Source organism: Chamaea fasciata, unplaced genomic scaffold (genome assembly GCF_029207755.1).
Source record: "Chamaea fasciata isolate MVZ Bird 193981 ecotype frontalis unplaced genomic scaffold, bChaFas1.0.hap1 SCAF_2, whole genome shotgun sequence".
NCBI lineage: Eukaryota > Metazoa > Chordata > Aves > Passeriformes > Sylviidae > Chamaea > Chamaea fasciata.
This window is the reverse complement of record NW_027094087.1, coordinates 37502812-37523953: the sequence shown is the minus strand read 5'-3', so window position 1 is coordinate 37523953 and position 21142 is coordinate 37502812. Positions and strand designations below refer to the sequence as shown.

General features: G+C 43.9%; 1 protein-coding gene and 1 long non-coding RNA gene across 2 annotated transcripts; both read right to left on the bottom strand.

Annotated features, from left to right (window-relative positions):
* Window positions 1-244: 244 nt before the first annotated feature.
* Window positions 245-2033, bottom strand: LOC136285901 (uncharacterized). Its single transcript, XR_010719582.1, has 3 exons — window positions 1899-2033; window positions 1091-1194; window positions 245-781 (listed from the first exon to the last, which is right to left on the bottom strand). It is a non-coding gene; the product is annotated as an uncharacterized lncRNA (long non-coding RNA).
* Window positions 2034-15137: 13104 nt separating this feature from the next.
* FUT4 (fucosyltransferase 4) lies at window positions 15138-19729 on the bottom strand. The gene has a single exon (XM_066175703.1). It carries the CDS (start codon window positions 19727-19729, stop codon window positions 18509-18511), a length of 1221 nt encoding a protein of 406 aa, XP_066031800.1. The 3' UTR covers window positions 15138-18508.
* Between the last annotated feature and the right edge of the window lie 1413 nt (window positions 19730-21142).

Sequence of the window (21142 nt, the reverse complement as noted above, 5' to 3'; positions counted from 1 at the left end):
GGTTGTATTTCACACAATCACTTGAGAAAAACAACACAATAATGGCTGATAAGATTGGGTGGCAGCTGCCAATGTGGTGTGACCCCTCCAAAGACCCTCTCAGGACATTGCCTGTTTTATCAGCTGGTACCTTCGCAGTGCAAATGGAGAGCAGCAGGAGGCAGCTGAGAATCACAGTGCTCTAACCCCACCTAGGGGACTGAGCCACGGCTCAGCTCCTGCAGAGGCACACGCAGCTGGCAGCCCCGGGCTAGCTGAGAAGAGCACTGATCTTTAATAAAAAAGCACTGTTCCAGCCCCAAACACCCACTTTTCCCGCCTTTTCCATATAACTCACTTGTCACACAGCTCTTAAATCCTATTATACCTGCACTATGTCCCACCCCTTTTGTTTTCAGTTTTCATTTAGTTTTACCACGTTGTGCTACTACTCTAGTTTTCATTTTCCCTGCTTCTTGCCCCCAATAAGAACTGATTATATATAAACCTAAGTATGTGCTTTAAAAGATCAAATACTTTATGAGGGATTAGACTGGTTAAACATGATTGAAACAAACATTATTTTAAAAAAGCCAGTAAACCCATGAATTTGCTACAACAAGAAAAAGCCAAATCAAACGTGGCTTTGAAAATTAAACATTCAGCTTCTGTTCACATCAAGAATAGCACTGGGAAGTACAGTGCATCTCCCTCTTCTTTCTGTTCATCCTAGACTTTACTGAGTTCTTTTGCAGGCAAAGTATTCCATTTCAGACACATGGGCACTGTGGAACCACTTTTTCTGAAAAAGATAGAATTATAGAATAGTTTGTGTTGGTAGGGGCACTCAGGCCCAGAAAGCGAAATATTTAAGGTGCTCACAAAGCAAGTAAGTATTTTTTTTTTCTCTTGCTATACACAAATGCAAAACTGCATGCCTATTTATCTACCTCAGCAGGATCAAAAGCTTCTAAGTTTTGTGACAGCACCACCAGGTGCTCCTGCTTTCCTATGAAATTCTTTCAGGCTCCGCAGCCAAGCAAGTAGTAGGCACTCTGAAGTCAGTCTTGAGTCTATCATTATGTAGTATTGAAACAATTGCAAAACTTACACTATAGAGGCTTTCCTTTCAGTTCCACTACAGAAAACTCTTTTTTATGATATTGTTGGTAGAAATATCTTCATTCTTACTGGTTCATGATAACAGTATCTTCCCTAGTGAAACACAAGAAAATTAAAGAAGCCTGAAGTGAGAGTTAAAAAAAATATTTTCCCACTATCAATATGCACTACCTTATGGAAATTATGACACCAAAAATAGTGGGGAAAAAAATTAACTCTAAAACTACAATTAAATATGTAAATTGACACTGAGTTAACATTTAGGGGTCTTCTAAAGGACTATGGAAACAAGACTCAGAATAAAGAACCAACTGCACTGAAAGCAAGCCCAAAGAGCTCTGCAAATCTCTGTCACAGAAGGCAGGTGCATGTAAAACATTTATTTTCAATATTGTTAGAATGTAACACAGAACTGGGGCTGAACTGAAGAGCTCAGCACAGAACCTGAATTCCCACTGACAGGCATTGTAACAAGCACACAGCATTACGCATCTTTCGTAGCTTCCAACATAATGGGTTTGCTGCAAGAGAACAGCATCTTCCGAGTAAAAATATTGCTTTGCATTTTCGGCATCATCCCAGGGCAAATCTCTCACGTAGCAGAGGATTACATCCACCAGTGCCCCTCAGGAAGCACAATGCCATAATCCCTTCAGCAGGGATTAGGAGAGGAGCAGAGGGGCCACCCCATCCAAACAGCTCCCGCTGGAAAGTCGGCAACAGAACAGAGCCTTCCTTACACGATCCCACTGCACCCCACTGGGATTTCTAGAGGAATCTCCCTGCAAAAATCTCACCCAAAATGTCCTTCAGCTAACTGCTGGTGGGAGCAAGGGGCCCTGCATTTCCCCTCTGCGCCACACCAGTGTGAAAAAGAACAACCATAGTCTTTCTAAAGATTATCATATAATTTGAGCAGATTTAAAAACTGTTACAAGAGACAAACAAAAGGAGGTTCATAGTGAACAGAACACAGCAAGCATCTGTTTTTAAGGAGCAAAGAGGCTGCTAATGGGCTAACAAATCAGGGTGCCTGATGAATTTGGGAGGTGCTTGGTGTTTGCCAGGGAAAGGTAGGAAACACAAGGGGATCAATCACTTTGATGCTGTGTGTCTGAGAAATCCTGGTATTTCATTCTAATTCTGAGCAATGCTAGCAGACAGCCAAGATGACAAGCAGCTGTGAATGTAAATTTAAAAAACCCCTTAAATTTGTATTTAATATCTATATTTAAAAAATACAAATAATTTTTGCTCAAAAAATTAGGATGCTTTCTCTGCCACTTTTTAAACAGGATTTTGCCCTCACTAGACTTCCTAAAACCCTTGAACCAAAACAATTGCAAATTCTCTGTACAACTGTCTTGTCAGGAAGGAGTTGAAGTGTGGAAAGAAAATTGGGTTGTCAAAAACCAGACACCTCAAAATACTTTCTTGGCAGAGGGAAACTCCTACACACGTTCTGAGCACCCTCTCAGAGGTAATGACTACCTATAACCAGATATGAGAACTTTGCACAGAAGTGGTTTTGTGTTTTCAAGAGCTGATTGAGTCACTTAGGAGTTACTGACAGCAAAAACGGCAAGGTTACCTCGTTCCAGTGCCCAACCACTATCCAAACCCATTCCCACAAATGCAGGGAAGGGCAATAAAAAAGTCTTTATTCTATTGGGTTTATGACCTCTGCCATCTGACAGTCTTGCTGGTAGTTATTGCTCAATCCTGAACCTTACAGTGAGCCTTCCTCCCCCTCTGCCATTGGGAAACTCCTCCCCCCTGCAGCAGGGAAAAAGTCCATGGGGAAAATGGAAATGTGGAGAAAAACCTAAAATTATTCTTTTTAATGGGCCCAGTGGGATTGATGAACTTTAGATACAGCTAGCATTGCTGTCTTCTCTTTCTCCTGCGTTTGCAAAATGAATAGCAGGTCTGAAGGTTTGTTATAGTTAATTGTTTTTTATTAGCTCAAAAGGGTACTCAGCGTTGGAATGCAAAATTAATCTTACTAAACTTGTCCCAATCAGTTTAATGGCTTGTATGGCATTAAAACATATTAATTCTTTCTTCAAAAATGCAAAAGACAAATTACTTTGCAAAACACTGCTCCCCTGATGCTCCCCTGTGGCCAGACCAGGTTTCTCAGGCTGCAGGAGCTGAGCAGTCGCTGGTTCTGCACGTCTGCAGGCACTGTTAATCCATCTGTGAAACCACAAACAACACCTGGCCACATCTGTGCTGTGCCATGCCCACAGCACCACCCCGCACGCTGCTCTTCGTGGTTCCCCCATGCGAGCTCCTCCAGGGCGCAGCCTTGCCGTGGCCTCACCTGCCTCACACCACCCTGCCCTGGCCCGCTTCACCCTTGCCCAAGGGAGGGCAACAAGCCCTCCAAGCAACTCCAGCTTACCTCAGCACAGATGTCTAAAACAGGCCAGAAGAAGAGAGTTTGAGAAATGCTGTGTGTTGTGCTGGGGGTGGGAAGGCTTGCTGCTGGCAAGGTGATGGGCAGGGAGAGCCACAGTACTTACACACCACCCACTGCACACAAGAGATGCCAAAGCACCCACTTCAGCAAGCTGTGAGTCTGGAGATGTTTGTGGGGGTTATTTCATCCCCTATGATTTTTTTATAACCTCCAGATCAAATTTTATTATATAAAACCAATTGATTTTATGTTTAGTTTTGGCATAAGAGATCTGATATCTGGTTTACAGATTGTTCTATCCAAGCGGTGAAAAGAAATTAAGGAAGGGTAGTAGAACAAAAATCGTTACAAAAAACATCTGCATCTGAGATGGTCATTTAAGACTCCTTTTATAGTCACTGGGCAGAAACAGTCCATGGTTCATCTCATCCTAAATATAACTGGCTAGAAAGGCATGGATAAATTATGCTAAAAGTTGAGAAATAACCATTCTTCGTATACATTTTTGTGCAGCACAGAAAAAACACAGTGTTCATCATATATTCAGTATAGCAATGTTTCTCAAGAGCTACAAGAAAAACATGTCTTCCCCAAATTAATATGGCTTTTTTCTTATTTTTTCTTTTTATTTCCTTTTTCTTTTTTTTTTTTTTTTTCCCAGTTAGAGGAATGCAGAGTGAACATTTTCACAATGTCAGCATAGAAAGATAGAATTAATTAGGATTGTCATTTCTATGTATTTACACCATCCTCATTCATGTTGTTCTTGCCATATCTATCTGGATCTGGCTTCTTCTGTAGCAGGGAGAAGAGGGGGAGCGGAGCTGGCACTGCTCTCACCCTCTGCAATTCACGTGAGCATGGATTCCAGCTCCCACCCAGACTCCCACACTCCAGCTAGAGATTTGGGACACTAAGGAAGCAATGAGCAAGGAAACCATGAAACCCTAGCTTTATCTTGCTCTTCACTGAAAGCTTTAATGCTCCAAAAGCAAGACAGTGCAAAAGCAGCATCATGACAGAGGCACAACAAAGCAGATGTTCAATACAGAACACTTCAGCTAAACCCCGCCAGCTCAAAGAGGAGAAATCAATAGCAAGAGGAAAAAGGTTAAAAACTCCTCTCCTGCCTGTCCTCAGCTGCACCCAGACATAAATTACTGCTTGCAGGATGCCAAGCAGTTGCACTCTACCTCCTGCACTCACAGAAGCCTGTTGAACTCAATGCCCTGATCCAGTCCCACCTACTCCTTGTACCCAAGAGAGCACATGCTTCTTTATGAGAAGCAATTTTAGCACCCTGCTACCTGCAACCTGGTGACTCTCCCTATACAGGGTTCTGTAGATACACCTGTAGGCACACAGGACAGCAGGCTGGACCAACAGGAATTTGTGTCATCATTGTGCTGCAGGAAATCCCAGATCCCATATTCTGTACTGATGGCATGCAGATTAGGAGACGGTGTTTGGGTTGTTTTCTCCTGAATCTGAAATACCTGAAATCTGAGCTCTCTAAGCCATCTTGGAAGAGTTACTAGCAGTTCTGGCAGGTGCTAATGGAGTGGATTTTGCAATCTGACACTGGAACTCAGATCCTCACCTCTCAAAACCAAAATGACTCTAACCTTGTAACATCCAGAGCCTGCTGTCATGCTTATCACAGTTGCTGGGCTTTTGAGGACAACTGAAGTAGCCGAGCTCATCAGTGAAAGGCTGCTGTAATTATGATTTTCTTTTTCTTATTTTAGGTTTCAGGTAGTCTGTATGTTTCTTGTTTGATACATGCAATCCTTTTATTTTTAACAGAGGTCAAAAAGAGGCAGTCCTAGAGCAATCCCTCACTCTTTTTATAACTCTTAATGCACACAGGTAGCAGAGGGCTTCAAAGTACAAGTAGTACAGAGTACAATGCTTGTCCTGGTTTCACCTGGGATAGAATTAATTTTCTTCCTAGTAGCTGGTACAGTGCTATGTTTTGGATTTAGGATTAAAATAATGTTGAGAAAAATGCTGATAAGACACTGATGTTTTAGCTGTTGCTAAGTAGTGCTTACTCTGTGTCAAGGACTTTCCAGCTGCTCACTCTGCCCTGCCAGTGGGAGGAGGCTGGGGGTGTACAAGAAGATGGGAGGGGATACAGGCCAGGACAGCTGACCCCAACTGGCCAGAGACATTCCACACCATATGGCATCATGCTGAATAATAAAACTAGGAAAGTTGGCCAGGAGAGACCAATCTCTGCTCAGGGACTGGCTGGGCATCATTCAGCAAGTGATGTGCAACTGCAGCGTGCATCACTTGGTTTGCATATTCTACTACTACTACTACTACTACTACTACTACTACTACTATTATTATTATTATTATTACTATTATTATTATTATTTCCCTTCATTTTCTGTCCTATTAAATTATCTCAACCCACAGCTTTTTTCCCAAATGGCTGGGAGGTGTTTAGCTGCCTGCCCAGTTAAATCACTGCACAGCTACACTGCTAGAAAACTGATAAGCAATTGAAGTGCATTTATCAATGGACAAGCAGAGAGAAGCCTATCTTTTGAGTTTTAACAGAGACTTTTCTTTTTGCAAGAGTATGCACACTCCAGCTGTCCTCACTGGTGACACTGTGACAATGAGAAGAAAAACAAAGGAAATTGATATTTATGAGTACTTCTCCATGGACACATTCTATTTAAACACTCATGCAGCTCGTTGCATGTACAGTTGTCTGCATTTAGCACTTTAATTATACCAAAATGTTGACTGCTAGATGAAGATTTGACAAAGAAAAGGCCCCAGGTGATAAGCCTTTTGATCTCATTCTCTTTGCCTATGTTCTAAGGAAAACAGTTTGCCAGTAAACAGTGATCTGATTATCTGTTTCTTGTCTGACCAAGGAAGGGCAGTGGAACAAAGGATTCAGTGTCCAGGTGAGTCCTGGCCTCAGGTGAGAGCCACCTGGCAATGCCTCAGCAAGGACTGAACTCTTTTCTGGAAAGGAACCAGAAGCAAAAGTGACAATTATATCCATGTACCCGACTGATGGGAATCAGCTGCCATTGTAATGTAAGTACAGAACAAACAAGCACTGTGGTAGCCTGACCTGCCCCTGGAGAAGGAGGAGTTCTCTGTGTACCCGGGCATTTTTCCAACCAGGCCTTTTTCTATGTAGGCTTTGTCCCAGTTATCTGTGCTTATCTTACTTAAGGATTGGATCACAGCAACAGAAAGCTACAAGATTGCTCTCAGGCCATGATATGAAAACCTGCTCAGCTAAGACCCAGGGTGGCCTCCAAAATTTTCCCAAGGTGACCCCATGGGTCTGAATTTCACTTCTAGAATTGAATTACACCTGTGTTTTTCACCTCACTGTCCTAGGACACACTTTAAGTCTCAGATAAAATCCAAGACACTAATTTTTACTCAAAACATCCAGAATGCTCTTTGGGACCTGGCGGGCTACCAAAGAGCCTGTGATTCTTTTTGCTCAATGCAGTCTTTTTTAAAATTGGCAGCAGTTTTGAACTAGAAGCCCACCTTTGCTATAAAAGGACATTGCCTGCAGTGAGCTCCATTAGCAGGTATATGTATTACTCTTCAGGGCACTTTTATCTCCAGAGCTGGGCTGAGGATCAAGGAAAGTTGTTCTTTACTGGGTAGGTTATGATTCTTCAGTTCACTTTAGCCCATTGATTTGAGGTTCTGCTCTGGACACCATGCATGTAAAAGCAAACTAATTTTTTATTGGCCTTTGAAGAAACTAGGGAATACCACCTTCAAAGATGAGGAAAATCACCTCATTTTACCCAAAATATGTAGCAGCCATATGGTCAAGGATGGGTGTTGGTGCCCACCACCTCACTGTTGCTGTTTGCTCCAAGAGGCAATGGCCCATTGTTCTGATAAAGCACCTCCTCTTCTCCATGGCCCCCAAGACTGTACACACTTTGCTGAGTCCAGACACAAATGCATCCCCCATTGCCAGTGTGTGTCCCCAGGGGGGCAGATGAAATGCAGCACATGATGGGTAGAGCATCAGGTTATTGAAAATCACAGTGTGTCCCCTGAAAATCAAAACACAACGAGACATGACCATCTGACACCTCTCCTTTATATTAAAGATATATATACGTGGTGAAGAATAGAAACCTCTCTTTTGCTCTGTGGCTATAGGCTTCTCTGGAGGTTTGAAACACAACCCAGGAAGTCATGCTCCCTGCAAACAAAGGCACAAAATGCACTGTTGCTTCCTGCAGACCCTGTCAGTCTCTCAGTTCGGTTTGTGCTGCAGTGTGTGAGATTGCAAAGAACAAAGAGATGCAAAACACCAGGGGTATATAAACATATTACTATACAAATGCAATGCAACCAGTGCACGTGGAAAGAACAGTTTGACCTTATTTCACTTTCTTCTGCTTTCAGAATAAACATCACATCAGCATGGTCCCTCTGGATGGTGTTGGAGCAGTCCTTTTGTAGTGTCTCCTGTGATAATTTCTGTGGCCACGTAGGCAAATACAGTACTAGCACATAGGGTGATACACCAAGAAAGCCACTGAGAGATTTCCCTTATGCTTTGGTGGGACATGGGTGAATATTTTTAATGGAACCAGGTCAAACTTTCAGGGAAGTGTTGACACAAAGGAGACACTCCCATCTCCATCATGTTTACAATGTTCCTCCCAAAGACAATGTGGAGAGAATGGGGTGGGAATGAGGATGGGAGAGATGTTGCTCTGCATTCTCAGAGCAGAAGTGACAACTCCTACTAGAGCCTGAGCTTAGCAAAGATGAAAGCGACTTATCCCATAGAGGGCACAGATCCAGGCTGCTTTAATACAGCAGTCGTCTCATCTTATTGACTGCCTTGCACTCCTTTAGTCTCTAGCATCGGCTCCCTCATACTGCTGTGGTAGCTTTTTTGTTTATAGATCTCAAGGTACTTTATTAATGGAGGAAAATACCTCACAATCCCCCTAGGAAATAAGGACAATATTAGGTGCATTTACAAACAGAGGGGTTCTTTGCTTACTTTGTGATCAAAGTGAGGGGGAAAGGAGAACAAGAAAGGAATGGTTTGGGCATTGAGGTGTTCTTAGGGCAAAGAATCAAGCTGTCCCAAACATATCAGCATCCCACCATATTAATTACTCCCTTCCTTTACCTTAGTTGTAATGCTGAGCTTTCATCATATAAACCAAGTAACCTGGGATGTAAGCAGAATTATTTTCTTTTAGAGAAGTGCCCGTAAAATCAGATGATTGGCAACCCTCTGGTAAAACCAGACAGGTGAGATGTCACAGAAACAAATGGATACTTTCCCTTTGACGCAGAAGCAGCATTTCAGAAGGCTCAATATAGAAAGCTTTAATGTGCTGTAAACATCACGAGAAACAAGAGGCACTACATGGTCAGACTTTTCAGTGAGAACAAAGCCAGTGCTCCCTTGCAGTAGCATCTTTTTGTTCTCTTACACAACTGTCAGTCACCCAGGCCACATTCCTTCAGCACTCACAGGTAAATCTTGATTGCAAGTCCAAGAGTGTACTTCAGCCCTCCTGAGAACACCCTGTTGAATGCAGTAGGGATGGACAGAAACAGGAGTCAAAGCGATGTTTCCAATCTAAACACAGAATCCCACAGATGCACACATCATGTTTAATTTCAGTATAAAGGGAAACGCCTGAGTCCTTCTGGATCCAAACCTTAATTGTACAGCAGTCTGTTTTGCCTGTAGGATCTCTGATGGTGAAGCATCTTGCAACACACACACATTTGTAAAAATTATATCCATGTTACTCTTTTATATCACACTTCAAACTGAAGCCTGTATTTAAGCCATAAGGAATCCACATAGGCATCAATGTGACACATCAGAGCTGAAAATAAATAAGCACTGGTTAGGATCTCTGGTTTCATCCGAAGAGCAGCAAAAATGAGCAAGTGATGAAATTTGTCCACCTCTCACCTGTATTCTGTCAACCCAATCCTGACTTGGTATGTGGGCTCTCATCAAGTCTGTCTTGAAGCTGAAAGGGCCAGATTCAGACTGTGACATGGAAGTGACAGTAGACTCACTCTAACACAAGACAAGAGGTTTCCAGTCCCAAAGTTGCCTTTTACTTATGTAACTTCAGATAAACCATTTGAAATTACCCCCTGCATTCTTAAGTTTTAACCTAAGGGTTATAAAGTGACAGTTTCATCTGAACTCATGAAATCTATTCTATTTCTTTGCTCATTTGCACATATTTTTGTGGCAGCATTAAAGCTGCTAGACCTTTTGCAGATATGCAAAAGCAGCAGAGCGTAGTACCCCAGTGCAGTAAGGGTACTGTGCCAGCATGATTTAAAACACAGAGCCCAATCTAGACCAAGAGAGATGGACATGACATAGAGAAATGGACCTATTTTTAAAGTCTTGCTCCAGCTGCTGGCTTCATAGCACAAACTGTGGTCTAGACCGACAAGAAGCAGAAATTCGCATAAGAGCTGATGACACTTTATATACTCCAAAACCACTTGTGAAACCCACAGGATACATGGATGTTGACAGAACAATACAAGCAGCATGTGGCTGAACAATATCCCAAGCAACCAGCAATTTTTGGCAGCCTGCACATACTCCAGTAGTTAACATCAGAGGGAAAAAAAAAAAAAGAAGACTACTTTCTCTTTGGCCAGTATAACACTCTGCCTTTTTAAAGTAGCATTTGCAAAATAAAGAAAGTTATAAATGAGAAAACACACAGGATATGGCCTAGATAACAGCCTCTCTGAAGTATCTGATGTCTCATAAAAGGTGTACCTAGAGATATCTGGGCTACTTTGTGGGTATGTCTTGTGGGCCTGATTGAGGATGTGGGGCCAAGATGTGATCTGCTGTTGGCCTGTGGCTTTTCTGTGTAGAGCCAGCATAGCCACAAGTAACACTGCTCAAGTATAAAGACAAGTTACAAGATGCAGGGGCATAGAGAGACATGGGAGGAGATGAACAACACAGTCAGGTCTGTCTCTGCAACCCCCAGGTAGATGTGAGCATGGGATCTGAGATGCCAGCACTCACACACAGAGCTCACTGTCCCCTCTGGGCCCTACACATCTGCCAGAGGGAAGCAGACAGCCTCAAGAGCAGGTTAAAACAGTTCAGATCCCATTGCAGTTCAGCAGGATCGAGCAGGTGAAAAAGAGGCACAAGATGAGGGAGCACTCTGAGGCATTCAAGGACCAAATCTGAATTTGCAGAGAAGCAGCTGTTTAGAAAACTGGAAATAGAGATTTCTCCTCCCCATTTCTATCACTGTCACGAGGAACATTACAAGCAATGTAAATAGAGAGAATTTCTCCAATTTGGTTTCTAGAGACACTTATCTTCTAGAAGCACTTACATTCTTTGGGCATAATTAGCTTTAGGTAAAGCAAGAAGATACATCATTCAGTTCTACATTTCACTTTCCTTCTCTGCCCAACCCCAGCCTGACTACTCACAATACCAAAGGCCACCAAAAAAGAAAACCACATATGTACTTTTTGTTTCATGATGCTACTTTTCTGTTAAGTATCAAAACCCACCAGATCAGGTTAACCTGCCCAAGCAGCTGAGCTGGCCAGCAGTCCATCGAGAGTGAAATGAGAGCAAGATGTGGAGGTTGATCCATAGCAGAAATGTGCCAGGTACACAAAACAACCACTAGAGCAAAAGGAAGAAATCAAGCATTTTAAACAGTAAAAAGCCTATTCAGATGCCTAAATATCATGTGTAGCTGTCTCACAGCCAGCAGACACTGTTTAAAGAGTCCATAGCTCAGCCAGCTGCAGAGGTTGGACAAGAGAGTTGTGAGAGCTTGTCAAGTTCTAAGACCATTGGTTATAAAAAAGGTTGGCTAAAACCACTTCCGCCCTTGAGGCAATGTTCAGAAAAATATTTTTCCCACAGTATGTCACCAGTCATTAACCAGTAGAAGGAATGCAGCTTATGCCTCTTCCTCACACACCTACAAGAGGAGTGAGATTCATCTTCTGAAACACTGGAGATGAACTTGCTCCTCAGCTCCCTGATGGTCCTTTTGATGATACTCAACCCAGCTGAAAGGATTGTGTATCTTGCTTCTGTGCTCAGGGTAAAATTATTTCCAGACATGAAATCCAAGAGGAACCCTTCTCTAGCCCCTGTCCTGGTCAGGTCACTGGGGCTGCCAGTGAGGCTGCTGCAAACTTTTCAACTAACACATCTCTTTTACAGCCTTGGTGATGTCCTTGCTTTCTTCTGCACTCTTCGCTGCTTACCTGGGAAAAAGCTTATGGGGCCTTTCTGGCTTGTTTCTGCAGCTTTTAGCAACGGGAACATTTTCAGACTGTGGCAAAGTCTGTGCCTGTCACCAAAAGGGTCTCCTTTTGTGTTCTGTCGGAAAGTGCCTTGCATTTCTCAAATGCTTTAGGCAATCGGGCTCAAAGTACTTCAGTATCTTTAAAAAATCCCCACCACTTTGGTGACATTTCTTTATCTTCTCCATCTCCCACACAGAGTCAAGCCCAGGTCTGCTACTCACACAGTGATGCTGCCTTTGGGCTGCTCCAGATTGCCTCTCACCTTGACTCTGAGCAGGAGACCAGATTTCATCTCCTCTGTATCAGTAGTCCCATAAAAAATTCTTTATTAGAAACTAAGCAACTCCGGTGGATTAATCCTCACTTTAATAAACACCTCAGTAGTAGCAACAAAAATGACTCAGCTGTAAAGATAGCATGGAAAACATTCCTCACCACAGACACCGTAACAGACAGTCTGGTGAACCTGTTTGTTCTTTTTCATTAAGGATTCTAATTAATTTGCTTTATCAGAGCCTGAACTCAGGATTCTTAATTTCTGCTCTAATTAACCTGACAACTTTTTTCACAGCACAGACTTATTGTCTCTGCTCATAGTCCATCTCTATGATTCTTTGGTTCTGAGGTAATACATCAGTGGAACTGTCTGGGGATATGTGATACAATAATCTTCACCACTAAGTAGAAGACTCACAGCATAAAGTCTCAGCCTTAAAAACTGCTGAGATGTTTCAGATCAGGCTGGAGTCTCCAACAAGATACTGCCCTAAAACTTTCTCCTCTGTTCTGTATTCAGCTTACCCCAGAACTCCTGCAAAATACAACCAAAATTCCCAGCAAATATCCATATATTAACTTATCTCCTCTTAGCTCTCCCTCTCTAAAGTAACACGACATTAAAGAAGACATCCTCAGGTCTGTGTACATTTGAGGAGCAATTTGAGAAGTGAAACCAACATTAAGGCAAGCAAAACATACACTTGGGACTGGAAGGGGAATAAAAATGTTCAGAGCTCTGCCTTAATTTCATCCATTCAGAAGGAGATGTAAGCATGAGCACCAGCATGAGTCTGAGCCTATGTTGTCTGGTTTCAATTTCAGCTAGAGCCAGCAGTTCCAAGAACATTCTCTGTTTGTTCCAACTTAACAATTGAAAATGTCTACCCATGCTTTCCCACAACTGCATGCCTTTTTTTTTTTTTTAATTTCAATATCATTTTTTTCCATTTTGAACCCAACTTTGCCTATAGGATAATTATTTTGCTGTATTTCATATAGTCCTGTTGTGCTTGTTTCAAATGAATCAATCATTTTTATACTACACAAAATTATTTGGCAACATTACAAATGCCCCCAAAATATATTCACAATCCGATAATCTATGCTTTCTATTTGCAATCATCTTCCTGCCTTCTGCTTAAAAGCAAGATGGCAAATTTTCAGTCATAAGCATTCACATGATCAGGATCCCAGAGCCATACAGTAGGCCACAGCTTGGGCATTCCTAATGCTTTGTGTTTTCCTGGACTGAGCTTCTCATAATCCAAAATATATAGAACATCTTTTACATCAATGGCAAATTCAAGGGTGCAAATGTAGTATTTTTTTTCCATAATGCATACAGCCAACCTACGGGTTGATTAACTTCAAAAGCTGTTTTGATAAATAGAGAAAAAGTCAAGTTCCAAATCTGGGACCATTTTTCACAGTTATTAAAAGAATATTATTAAAATATTAAACATTCCTGAAATAAAGTCCAGTTTTAAATCTGTTGCAAAAATTAAACCCATGCAATTATAAGGAAGGAATTCAGAAATAATTGAAGGAATTCAGAAAACTACGTACTCCTTTAGAGAAAATTTTTCAATTAAAAGGGGGCCATAGATTCTCGGTGCTTCCTGAACACATTGAGCACCTTTAGTGCCAGCAGTAAGAAATCCCTGCAGCTCTCAAGGCACTCCTGAAAAACAGGTTGAACTTCTTTATCTCAGATAATCTATGGGGTGAGACTCTCAGGAACAGCTGCCATTGTGTCAAAATTAAGCTTAAGTATTTAGCTCAAGATCATTAAAAAAAAAAAAATCTGCAGAATGCAAAGAAGACATAGCAATTCTGGCCTGGGGTATTGCTTTCTAAACGACCACACAGAAGAAAACACATAATTATGGAAATTGTTAAACTGAGTCGGTTACATAAACCAAGCTGGTTACAGGCAAGTTTTTCAAATAATGACTTCTTTTACTGATTAAAGGCATGCTGTTATACTTGGATCCTGAGTTATCTTTAGTTAAACACCACTTAAATCCACATTAAGTCACTGCTTTCTCGTCAACAGATTTTAGATTGAGTCAGCTATGTGCACCCTACAAAGGGTTATTTACCCTCTTAAAACAAACACTATTTTATATTGCTGTTGGATAGAGAGCTGTGTGAGTTTAATCAGGCATAACTCACTCAAGAGTCACCAAACAAGCTTGACCAAATGGTACCCAGTATTTGTCAGAAAAATATTTATACCAGTTTCCCCAACCCAGTGTTCAGTACCATCTGGAAAATGAGCAAAAAAATGTTCTCCCCCTCAGGCAGGAGTAAGCAAGCACTCAGTTTAAGCTCTACTTGCAAAAGTTAAATGTGATAATGATACAGCTTCAATCACCTTAGGGGGAAAAGCAATGCCTGTAGCTCTGACCCCTTCCTAGCTGGGCAGGAATTTTCAGAAATGCTTTCTCAGTTCTGTGCACCGAGCTGAACAGAAGATGAGTGAAGAGAGAGGTAAGCCATCACCTGTGCAGTAATCAGTGTGTACACAAGCTTAGGGAAAACAGCTTTTGGCCCTTGGTCTTTTGTTGCCCAGTTGAAGACAGCCATGAACAACTGTGAAAAAAGTGGTAGCTAAAAATGTAGATATTCAGCACATGCTGAATAACAAAATAAACATAGTCTCATTTTGAAATTTAAGGGGGAGGGGGCGGGAAGAATCCAACAATATTCAAATTCTCTGTATGTCAAGAGAAAGTTTCCTTTTGATTTTGTTTGAAATGACATTTTTCCAACACCCAACTTCACCAAATGCACCTTTTCATATAGAAAATAACTCAGCACAGCCTCTCCTATGAAAATATTTTTCTCCTGGCAGAACCAGGTTTCATGCCAAACCTCAGATGGTCTGACTACTTTGAGAACAATCAGCCACTTTTATTTATGAAACAAACATGAAAAGACATTCATTCTCTTTAAAAAGCAGTTTTTCAGCCTTCATAACACAGACAACCGAACACAAAAATAGGGTTGTTTTGCACTACTTCCTTTAATTTTATTGAGTGTCAATCTACATAATTAATATAAAGTTACCTCATTCTAAGAAGATCAAGACACCTTACAGTATAAAATTCCCTGAGATACAATATGCAATTTGAGTCATCACATAATTCTCTATTCTATTTACATCATAGTCGAAAAGTAATGGCAATTCTTCTCCTTATAAAACCCAGAAGATAATGCTCTTCCTTTTTCTCCCTCCACCCCAATATTTTAAGGCATGGATTAAAAACTTTTTCAAAATGTATTCAAGGAAACTTTTCTACTTAAAATGGAGAATAGCTTTCCCCAGTTTTTACAACTGGATTGTATACATCATCTGCAATGCCTTGTGGAGTCTCGTACCCAATGTACAAACCAGTTTGTTCATGCAAACTTTATATTTATCACTGAACTAGAGCTCTACAAAGTGCGTAACAAAAGCTGGTCCTTTGCCTGCAACTGTACACTATTAGCCTGTGGTGTGGATGACTAAAAACCAGAGATTTATAGAAAATCTGTAATACTGACTTCAGCAGCTACAGGCCTGGGCTGAATTTCCTCCCAAATGGAAAGCCACAAATTTGCAACATCCACGTGAGAATGATGAAATTAGAAAAGACTTCTCTTCTCCCAAAGCAAGTGCTCTGCAATAGTTATTACAAATCTGCAGTTTTCACCATAGAGTTCTTGAAAATCCTCAATGCACAATTTACAAATACTGTGCAATTCTGATCACTTTACACAAATGATGCTTGAATTGCTTTGTAGCTCTTTTCTGAATTTTACAAAAATATTTCCTCAAAGATTTCAACTCTTTTTTTTTCAGAGAGGCTGAGAAAAAAAAAAAATTGCTATCTCTGGAAATTCCCATGCTCCCGTAGCCTGATCTTCTGCATGTGGCATTGTTAATGAACTACACAAAAGAACTGTGTGCCTGGAAACTTTCACAAAATGCTAAAAAAATAGGAGGGCTGAAAAAAATGCACTAGTTTCACCAGACTGATAAAAAGTAGTACAATCTTAAATACTACTTCATCAGTTTTAAGATTGGGGTTTTGTATACAGTTATGTGAACTCTGATAGAAACTGAACAGAAAAAAAAAATTTAATTCAAAGGAAAAGAGGGAACCTATCATCCTGACACTCAGGTATTACTATTAATACTATACCTAAATTGGAGTTTTAAAAATATCAAACGCAGTATTATTGGAGTAGTAACTACTGACAGAGAAACATATGACCATGCCATGAAGAACACTGTTTTACTTTAAACAATCACTTTATGCCTCTTGAAGTGAAAGTGCAGCATTAGGAATCATCCCTACTATATCGCACATTGCATAGATTGATTTCACTCCCTTCCCAATAAACATTCTACAGCAACTCCAGCACCAAAAAAAAAAAAGGTTCATCAAGTACTTTCAGCCAACCCTCCTTGCACAAAAGCAGAAGGGAGTAATTGCAGAAGCCTGCAAGATCTCAACTAGTACAACTGTGCAAATTATTAATGACCTTCATTATTTTTTTCCAATAAGCCTTGGCTCCATGCTTACCTAATCATGGGGAACATCTAACTAGAAATAAATTACAGTAGACTGCCAGCTCACACATCTTAAAAGCACTTATCCAACATCCCATACTGCTTAAATCAAATCTAATCCTTTCCTAACCTAAATATGACTCATGAATGCCAGTGAGGTTGCCTGTTATGATGTTCATCTTTTATTTGCAACTGACTTTCTTCTTTTTCCACCTGTTCTGTGCCCATGATTTTATTCTGAATGAAGTCTCCGAGTAACTCCATGGATTAAAAAGCAGCAGAATGAATACCTTATTCATTTGGGCAGGTCTCTTGTAGGTTGTCATTTTTTTGCCACCAGACTTCATAGCTGCAATAGACAGGGCGGCTGAGCTTGGCAAGAATGTGTAATTGTAACTGAAGTTTCTTTCTGGCTTTGACTGAGTAAGATTACATGTAACCAAAAAGTAACCACACATCCACTACTAGGATGGCTCCAGCAAAATGTAGGAGTCTAAAAAGGAATAACTACTGTAAATGTTCCTGACGGGCACTGAGCAAAGGGAGCTCTACCTTAAAAATCTATTTATTGATTAAAAAACTGAGCCAGAAAAAGACCTCAAAACCAGCGGAAGAGAAAACGGTAAATCCTTCCCTTTTTATATTCTTTCCGCACACAATCTGTATTTTACCAACAGTGTAGATCTTATTCTCTACAGCAATTTTCTTTTTGAATGGAAGTGATTTGGGAGTTTGGGGATTTTTTGGTAATTGTTATTTTAAAAACAACAAAACACCATTCTGACTAGTCTGTTCCCCAGCAGAATTTTTAAAAATGCATGCCATAAACCAAAAGAGTTGCTACACAACAGCACTGTCTACTGATACTTGAGAAAAAAAGTTAGTCTTTCTGTATATATACTCAGTACAGTAATAAAACCCCTGCCATTCTGAGTCTTTCCCTATGTTTTCCTGTACGGCAATAATTCTGCAGAGAAAAACATGCAGATACCTGTAAACGTTTTCTAATCCCTGAATAAAGGGAGGGGGGAAGTGTTCCAACTTTCTTCCCTACAGTCTGAGTTTTCCTGTACTTTAAGTTCTACTCTACTTTCATACAGGATAAACACATCTATGGTTTCAGCAGGTAGCAGGAGAAATACTTTACATCATCTGAGCTGTTGCTCCACTCAGATTCAGTCTCCTCCATACTTTTTGCCTTTTCCTAAATGGAACAATTATTTGGTTCAAAGCATTATTAGTGGGCTTCTGCAATTTCAAGCATTGCTAAAAGGCGCTACTGTACCGTAAGATTCTTACATTCAACACTTGCGGCTCAGAATTTGACTGTAAATAGCTTTCACACGCATAAAAAAACAGTTTAAAACATTCATTTTTGTCTTAGTGTTACAGAAAACCAGCACTGATCACGTATCCTCTGTGAGCAGAGGGAAGTTTCACGGTCCAGGAAGTTGTCATAGCCGCCAAAATTGGTTTCAGCTGTACAGCCGAGGAATTTGGCATCAGATATTTATGTTGAGCTGCGCAGAACTTCCAAAGTTCTGTAACTGTACAACTTTTGGAAATTTAACTTTGCTCTTTAGGAATCATCTGGCATAGTGTCTCTTTGTACCTTAATAATTTTCTCTTTAATAAAAGTCTTTTGGTAGGCTTTTCACAGCTTCTTTTCCCGTACCTGTATGTTTCTCCGACTGGCACCAGCCTTCGGTGGCTAATCCCAGCTACCGGAGCGAACGATCTCTGTGGGACCCATCCCTCCCGACACCTCGATGCTTCGCCCAGGCTGTCCAGGCATGCCTCACCCGCCAGGAACATCAGCTTTCAAACCAGCTGGCCAGATTTCGAACAGTCTTTATTTGATTCCCAGCTGCCCTGACAGCCTCGCAGACCTTGCAGAAATGCTCATCCCAGAACGAGGTGACGTGGACTTCGTACTTCTTCCTCCAGGCAAAGTACCGCCTGTAGCTGGGTTTGTTTTTATCGAGGAATTTCAGGTAGGTGGCCAGCACCCGGGGGCTGGGGAAGTCGTCAACGTGGATGAAGGAATCGGGGGGGATGAAGCGCTCGTAGTTGGCCCTGCGGGGTCCGAGGACGACGGGCACGGCGCTGGCGGAGAAAGCGTTTCTCCAGAGCTTCTCGGTGATGTAGTCGGTGTGCTGGGAGTTCTCGAAGGCCAGGTAGAACTTGTACGCTGACACGGTCTCCACCAGGCCGCCCTCGGCCAGCGCCAGCCCCCGCGCTCCGTACACGTCGATGGGCAGGTGCTCCTTCAGCTGGCGGTAGTAGCGCACCCGGGCGTGCTCCTCGTTCCAGTTGCTGATGACCCAGGCCACCAGCCGTGTCTTGCGGGGCAGGACGAAGGGCCGGGGCGCCGGCGGGACGTAGAGGTACCCGTAGGGAACGAACACGTCGGAGTCGCGGCGGTAGGACATGGTCCAGTTGAAGAGCCCGGCCAGCCCCCTCAGGCCGGGAGAGTGCGACGGCGACTCGAAGTTCATCCACACCCATCGCTGGCGCGGGGGCCGCGGCGGGGACCCTCGGGGCAGCCCCTCGGCGCCGTGCAGAGCCAGGTCGCGGTGGTGGAACAGCACCGCCTGCGCCTCGCCGAACCGGCTGCGGTCGGCGCTGAGGCGGCAGCCGCTGATGTTGTAGCGCCGCCGGCAGTCGGGCAAGCGCCGCGGGCGGCCGAAGGGCTCCCACCACAGCAGCACGGTCACGGTCTCGCCGTCCCCCCGGGCCGGCTCGGGCAGCGCCGAGTACAGGGCGAGCGCGGCGGCGGCGCCCAGCAGCCCGGCCGCCAGCGCCCACCGCCGCCCGCGCAGCCGCCTCCGCCACCGCCGCCAGCAGCAGTCGCGGCAGCGCCGCAGGCCCGCGGCCATCCCCGCCGCCCGCTGCCGCCGCTCTGCCCCTCGCAGGGCACCGGCGGGGCCGGGCAGCGCATCCTGGGGCTGGGGCTGCTGCCGCCGCCGCCGCCCTGCCTCCACCCCCGGCCCCGGCGGCGGGGAGGTGCTGCCGCCGCCGCCCCTCCCGGCCATGCCGGCCCGTCCTCCGCCCGCCGCCTCCCGGCCCGGGTGCCGCCCCCCGCCCCTGGGCGCTGGCTTGGCTCGCCCGCCGCGGTCGCTGCCGCTCCTCCCTCGGGGAGAGCGGAGCTCGGGCTTCTGGTGGCATTTCGCGGCCTCGCCGCCTCCCCCGTGCGGCAACACCGCCGCGACAGCCGGGGAACTGCGGCCACGGGCCGCTCGGTTGCTCATGCCCGACTGGGGGCCGCGGAGGGAATTTGTGTCCCCGCGCTCGGGAGGGGTCTCCTGTGAGTGCCCAGGCCCCAGCGCGCACGGGAAGGGTTGTAAGGACGCTCACAAGGGTCTCAGTGTGCCGGTACCCTGGCACTTCTGGTGGGTTGACCTCGGCTTGGTGCTGGGTGTTTATCACGGCCGCTTTGTCACTGCCTTCATCAGCAAGGCAGAGGAGAGAAAATACAACGAAAGGCTCTCTGGTCGACATAAGGACAGGGAGAGATCACTCAGCAGTTACAGTCACGGGCAAAAGAAAACCGATTTGGGGAAATGAATTCATTGCCACTCAAATCAGACAAGGGTAATGGGAAATTAAACCAAAATTGAAAAACAACTTCTTCCCACCCCTCCCTTCTTTCTGGGCTCAATGTCCCTTACAATTTCTCTGCCTCCTCCCCAACAGCGGCAGAGGAGGATGGGGAATGGAAGCTGCAGTCAGTTCATCACATGCTGTCTCTGCTGCTCCTTCCTCCTCAAGAGAAGGACTCGTCACACCCTCCCCCTCTCCAGTGTGGGTCCTCCCACAGTCCTCTGAACTTCTCCAGCGTGAGTCCTTCTCAGGTCCTGCAGTTCTTCATTAACTGCTCCAGCGTGTGTCCCTTCCACAGGGTGCAGTGCTTCAGGAACAGGCTGCTCTAGTGTGGGTCCCCAGTGGGGTCACAAGTCCTACCAGCAAGTGTGGCCCAGCATGGGCTTCTTTTCTCCATGGGGCCACAGAATCTTGCTTGGAACTGCTCAGCAGCGGAGCCTCCTATGGGCATCCACCTGCTTTGGCGTGAGGTCCCCCATGGGCTCCAGGGGAACATCCTGCCTCATCATGGACCATGGGCTGCAGGGGAACCTCTGCTCCAGCCCCTGCAGCACCTCCTTCTCTTTCTTCTGCACTGGCCTTGGTGTCTGATCTCACATATTTTCATTCCTCTCTTCTCTGGATGCAATTGCTTCTGTGCAGTAACTTTATTCCTTCTTAAATACATTATCCCATAGATGCTATTGCTATCACTGATGGGTCAGCCACAGCCAGCAGTGTGTCTGTCTTGCAGCTGGGTGGTATTGGCTCCACTAGACATGGGGGAAGTTTCTAGCACCTTCTCAGAGAAGTCACCCCTGTCACCCCACGACTACCAGAACCTTGCCACACAAACCCCTACATGA

Bases quoted from the DNA above. Each gene is read 5' to 3' on its own strand.
- FUT4 (XM_066175703.1), bottom strand. From the start codon at position 19,729: ATGGCCGGGAGGGGCGGCGGCGGCAGCACCTCCCCGCCGCCGGGGCCG.